Below are 5,948 nucleotides of genomic sequence, written 5' to 3'. Positions count from 1 at the left end.
AATGCCCCACTTACATCGCATTAGCTGCTGGTGATTTTCTACCGAGATGAGAAATCTTCAAGTGTCACTGATCCAGATAACGCCTTTTGCAGAGCAGCTAATTCACAGGACCTTGCCTGCCTGTGGGCATGGAGCAGTGGCACTTCCTTGCCTATTCCGGGCTGGTTCGCACTGATGCTGTGTGTTTGCTCCCTGCCTATAACAAGGACATAGAACAAGACAGATCTACTGCCTCGAGGTGGTCATATATTCCCTCTTGCAAAGATACTGAGCTCCAGCATGCAGCCAGGTGGTTGTGTTGCCCTCGCTGCTTTTCTGGGAAAGGTATGCCATCACTTCAGCTCCTCTGATCAGCAGAAACCCTCCTCTAATTTTCAGTCTTGTTTATTTCTGGCTGGTTTATATCTGTTTATTCTTGTGCCAACGCTATCGTTTTAGCTTCAAAAGCTGTTCTACCTCTTTGCTGTGGACCTCCTCCACCTGGTGTATTTATACAGACCAATCGCATCCGCTACTAAAAAATCCCAAGACCTAAAAACTCTTTTGTCCTAGTCCAGAGCCTTAACAACAGGATTGTCTTACCCATGTCCGTGTAGAGCACTTGATTGTTTTCTAACACATTTTGCAGATGGATGTGTTTTCTGTTTTTTCAGAGGCTCTTTTATATGTAGATAGAGTTGATTAAAATCACCTCGACATCCATCTTGCAAGACAGAGAGAGATCTGAGGAACCCCGACATCTTCTGACACATTACACTTCAGAAAGGGCGAGCAGTGTGAGGAGTCAGTTTAATGGCTTTGTCACATTGCGAGGGGACAGTGGTGAGCTGAAATGAGCCGGGCTGGGGTGCAAGTACCCCGGCACATGGGAGCGTTTGGCTTTGGTGCTGTGTTAAAAGCAAGGTCAAACCCGCTGCGCTGTCAGAGGAGGCGGCAGTCAATTAGTCTCAGTATGCCAGCAGGGGAGGGACAAATTTGAGAACAGTGAGGGCTGTTAAAATTAAAGTTAATCTGTCACTAATCTCTGGTTGCGAAATCTGGGAGAAGAAGAATTAGGCAATGTTTATGACTGATCACTCGCTCCGAGAGGCAATTGCTGCAGAAGGTCTGTTGTTTAGCAATCACAGCAGGAGGCGAGCACCTTTGTGCAGACTTGAGGAATACAGCCGGGATAAATCCATCCCGTCGCACCGATGCAGACCCTGCGCGGGCCGGTTAAAGCCGCGCTTCAAGGACTCCCTGACCATGAAGTATGTAGTAAATCTCCTAGTTTGGGACTGTTGTTCCCAGAGATGAGTCCTGCACTACAGCCTCACCGCGATGCTACAAGCTGGATGGTAGTTAAGCCAGAGAACAGGATGCCCAAGATCTGCTCCCAGCCTGCTCCCACACACTGTCCAAGAGTTAATGCTTCCAGCACATTCAGAGGCCCTTGCCATGACAGGTACATTGTTAATGTTGGAGAAGGGGCTGGTCTGACAGCTGGGAAGAATAATCTCTGTTGTGTTATCTGCAGAGTAAACCATTTCCCCCCTGGGGACTCGACTGGCTCTGCCTGCGCCGCTGCATCCCGTGCCTCGACTGCAGCCGGGGAGGAGAGCAGACATCGAGTGCAAGCTGTCCTGTTTGTGCTTCCCACTGCTCCTCATGCCTAGAAATGAGGAGGCTGGATGTGGGACTCCTCACAGGTGGCTGCCTCTGTAATGGCTTGCCAGTCACTTGGGCTGGATTGGCACCGACGGGCAGGAGCAGAGAGGACGTGGCCCTTTCCTCAACGTCCAGAGCGATTCGGGCTGCTGTCAGTGCAGCAGCATGGCTGCAGGTTCAGGTTGCGTTTGGCTCAGATGCACAAGCTGGGAAGTGAGTCTGAAATCCTCAAGCCATCAGTTCACTGCCAAGAAAAGCGGATGAGTGCGTGGAGTAAATCCTGGGGCGGTGTAAATCGGCGTGCCTCCCATTCATTCCTGCCTGGCCCATAGCTCTGCCTTGCCTTCCGCCCACCTCTTTGAACGTAATAAGATTACTCTTTGACGGAAGAGAAATCGATTTGCTCCTACCACCCTGACAACCGTGACACAGCGAAAGGATAACCTGACTTAGACCAAGAGTGCCCAAGACGGCTCATGTCAGCGGGTGGGGACTGGGGATGGATTTGCTCCGGCACCATGGCTACACAGGAGCTGAGAAGGCACCTTCTGTATGTTGGAGTCTCCTGCTACCTCTTAGGGTCACAACAGCTCACTTCAGTGGTGTCAGACTTTGGCTGTGGCCAGCAGTTCATCATACAGAGGACTGGGACCTAACAGGGACAGAGAGGCTTTGCAGGAGAAAAAGGAGGGAGAAGAGGTCTCGAAGGGAACTGGCCTCCTGCAGTGCTGGTCTATCCATGAGGAAAAACAGACTTTTCTAGGGAGCGTAAGAGAGCGAGAGCCTAATTTGCATGCTCTGAGCAAGCTGCTGGAGGTGCTGATCTCCTTGTCCAGAGCTCCGAGGGAGGGAGATTAGGCTCTTGAAGTTAAAATTAGGTTTTGTTGAATATTCCTCCCCCTGGCTGAAGGCAGCGGCTGGTTGCCTTGCGTCACAGCTGAGTCACGATGTCCTCCCGAGTGCTGGGGGACTGGTCCCTGCCACCGGCGGTGGGAATTAGGCTTGCTGCAGTGACACTGATGCTTGGATGGGTGAATTAGGCTGTCCATGGAGCTGTTGGGTGTGATGAGCCTGAATGAAAGGTTTGGCGTTACTTAATCATAGTAGTTGGCATCCATTACAACGGATAAAGATGAGTCATGGTGCAGCACTGCTGAGAACGTGGCTTCATTTCACCACCTGCAGCCAAGGTGGAGCTGCTGGTCAGGGCAGGAAGGGGTCTGCCCCACGTCAGTGCTGCTGCTCTGGGGTTGCCGTGGAAGTTGTGATGCTGTGATGCTCCCTGTGAAGTGGCTTTTTCCTCAAAGGGACTTGCAGTGCCTCCTGAATTTCTTCCACGCTGTGTCTGTAACACATGGCACCCATGTGAAGAGCTCAGCATCACCAAACCTGGGTGTTGTGCCGACCCTGCAGCGTGTGCTGGTGGTTGGGTCTCTTGGATGCAGCTGAGCCAAAATCCAGCTATAGCATTGCCCTCCCAGCTGCCTTTTCTGAAGCCCCCTGTCCCCTTTAGGAGCTGACCTCCAGAGAACCGAGGAGGTGAAGGGGTCAGCCAAAATGCACCAGGTTGGGAGCAATGACCGAGTCTTTGTCCTGTGGCCGTGACCCAGCTGCCATGCCTTAGCAAGAGGGACAGCAGTGGCTCCCAGCTGCACCATGCTGAGAGGGACGAACTTGCAGGTGTCGGCTGCATGGGGGCTTCTGCATAAGATGAACCTATCTTGGTGGCATCTGGGGACAAGGCAGAAGGCTGCTTGGCCACTGTGAGTCCCAGGGAGCTGCCCACCACACGGCTCTCTCCTGGCACAGGGCTTTGCCGTGGCCATAGGGAGGACGGTTGGGAGGGCAGCGCCCACCGCGAGCAGGGGCGGTTTTTGGCGGTGTCGCACAGGTGAGGGTGTGCCAGGGCCGTGCACCAGCGGGTTAATCTGACTGCCGTCCCATTGCGGGGGGGCATTGTGAAGGTAATGGAGCGTTCATAAACGCCTCTTCCAGGGCCAGCCTGGTGGTTGTCAGTCACCGGAGCCATATGGCGGGTGCGTGCAGTAATTTGCCCTGTAAATTCCCTTATTGTGCTGTTTATCTCTCCAGATCGGCCACTGGCACGTCTCTGAAGGGCTCAGCATGGACAACAGGATCTTCTCCTCCAACATATCAGACAGTCTGTTCAACACCACGCTCATTGTCACCACCATCCTGGTAAGTGAGGGGGTCACCTACAGTTCCCGTTAGCTCTTCGCCAGCCCAGCGCTTAGGGGTGCCAATCAGCTAGAACATTATTCCCTCTTCCTGCCCCCCTCGGCCCCCAGCATGCAGCACTGCACGCTGATTTCATAAAGAACAGACGATCAAATCTCTAATTACAGCACTGAGGACAATTCATGACAGTGTAATTAAACTCAAGTTGATGTTTCATATGGAAATGATATTTGATGAGTTCAGAAGCAGCTGGGGAGAGGGCTGGGATGGGGATAAGTTGCCATTTTACATTCATTTCTGAATGATGTTCTTGTTTTGTGTACAGCTGGTAAGTTGGAAGGGACAGTTGTCCCTTCTACCCATAAAATTACTGAAATTGGCCAAGATGAGTAGAACTTTTATCTTTTATGAACCTAGACTTTACATCTATAGGCACTACTGTCCTTATTTGACAAATTTCCCTCCTAAGTGCTCCCTGTCCCTTGATTTTTTCTGGTTCCTCTGCTCCTTCCTTGTAGACACTCAAAATCCTGAAGAAATCAGGGCACTGTTTTCTTGTGTCCTACAAAGTTTGTTGAAAAGGGGGACAAACTGGAGAAGTGGCTATATGCCAAGAGAGGCTGGGTTCTGTATGTCCTGCCATAACTCAGAGTAACTGCTGGGCTGCTCTGGCATATGCCAGTTGGAAACAGCCACTAAAGCATGATCCCTTAGCTCTGTTTCATATCCTAAACTGGGACTTACCTGGGGCACCTCCAGCACATCCCTAACGCAGCAAGGGCCAATGAATACCAGTGTAGAAACAGCTCTGCTCGCTTTACACCACCTTGGGTTCCCAGGTGATCAAACCAGCTTTCCATATCTCTTATACCCTTGTTGGGATGGATGTATCGGGATGGGAGATTGACCCAGGTGCCCCTTGTCAGAGCCTCTGCCCTCCTGGCGCTGCCAGGGACCCCCCTGCCCTCTCTGCGCCGTGCTGGTGGGATGCCTCGGCTAAGATGGGAATGACAGCTGCCCAGTTTCAATGCAGGAAAACCCTTACTTAATGCTGAAGTGGAACCATCAGGAGCTGGAGGGCAACGACCGCTACGAGGGCTTCTGCGTGGACATGCTGAAGGAGCTGGCGGAGATCCTGCGGTTCAACTATAAGATCCACCTTGTCGGCGATGGTGTGTACGGAGTCCCCGAGGCCAACGGCACGTGGACAGGGATGGTCGGGGAGCTGATTGCTCGGGTGAGTGAGTCAGCTGCTCTTTCTAGCTGTGCTCTAGTGGGACTTGGCAATGAAAAGCCCTGACACTTTATTAAGTGCTCCGGGATGATAAGGATGGATGGGAGTTTTAGTCCATTTGTGAGACTTTGACCAGAAGATCTCCATTTAATGTGTTCTCCCAATGGCAAATGTATTTGTTGTGTTGATGTGACAGCTTGCAAAGTAGTTAGAGCGAAGTCAGGGCCCTGGGCGCTCTCAGGGGTGCTCACTTCATTGGAACGAAGGCCTGGATTTGGGTGTCCCTGTGTAAAAGCTCGATACACAATGAATTATTTTTTCCCCAGTGAAAAAAATAATGAAAACTTCAAACAGGAAGATATGCAGGCTCTGGCAGGGGTTGGTAGAAGCTGAAGAAAGCTTACAAAACCACACTGTTTGGGAGGGAAGAAAGTAAAGATCACATTTCTACCCAGATAAGTTTTGGCAGATTCATTTCAGCTCCTTGACTTTGAGTATTGTCTTTGGAGAGGAACATTTTTTGTTTGCTTGAAGTGCGTGGATTGAGATCTTTTTGTGGCTCTGCTTCGCAGCGTTGCCGCGCAGCAGCTAGACTGAGAGCTGAATGCCTTCTGCCTTCGTGTGTGCTCAATCAGCCTGGACCCCCCTCCCCGCTCTTTGTTTCCCCCCACAGTTAAAGGTAGTCTTTCCCCAGAGATCCAGAAGCCTAAATACAGTTCATTAAATGCTCCAAGATCCTTAGTAAAATAGGCATAGCCAAAGCTAACATTAAGGTTGATATTACTTAAACCAGTACTGCCTCACTCACTGATTTCTACCCTGCCTCGTTATTACCGCAGTGCCAGTGAGAACCCAGTGACAGTTTCTC

General features: G+C 51.2%; 1 protein-coding gene across 1 annotated transcript in view; it reads left to right on the top strand.

Moving 5' to 3' along the window:
* Positions 1–5,087, top strand: part of LOC104546353 (glutamate receptor ionotropic, kainate 4) — a gene marked incomplete at both ends in the record, with an annotated part of 40,049 nt that extends 34,962 nt beyond the window's left edge. The window contains 2 exons of the mRNA XM_010191725.1: positions 3,739–3,846; positions 4,880–5,087. Of these exons, the coding sequence (XP_010190027.1) occupies positions 3,739–3,846; positions 4,880–5,087 (316 nt within the window). The remainder of the gene's footprint in view (positions 1–3,738; positions 3,847–4,879) is intronic.
* Positions 5,088–5,948: the final 861 nt, after the last annotated feature.

Source organism: Mesitornis unicolor, unplaced genomic scaffold (genome assembly GCF_000695765.1).
Source record: "Mesitornis unicolor isolate BGI_N332 unplaced genomic scaffold, ASM69576v1 scaffold4499, whole genome shotgun sequence".
Lineage (NCBI taxonomy): Eukaryota > Metazoa > Chordata > Aves > Mesitornithiformes > Mesitornithidae > Mesitornis > Mesitornis unicolor.
Note: the sequence above shows the minus strand (reverse complement) of the source record. Positions and strands in the feature narration are given on the sequence as shown.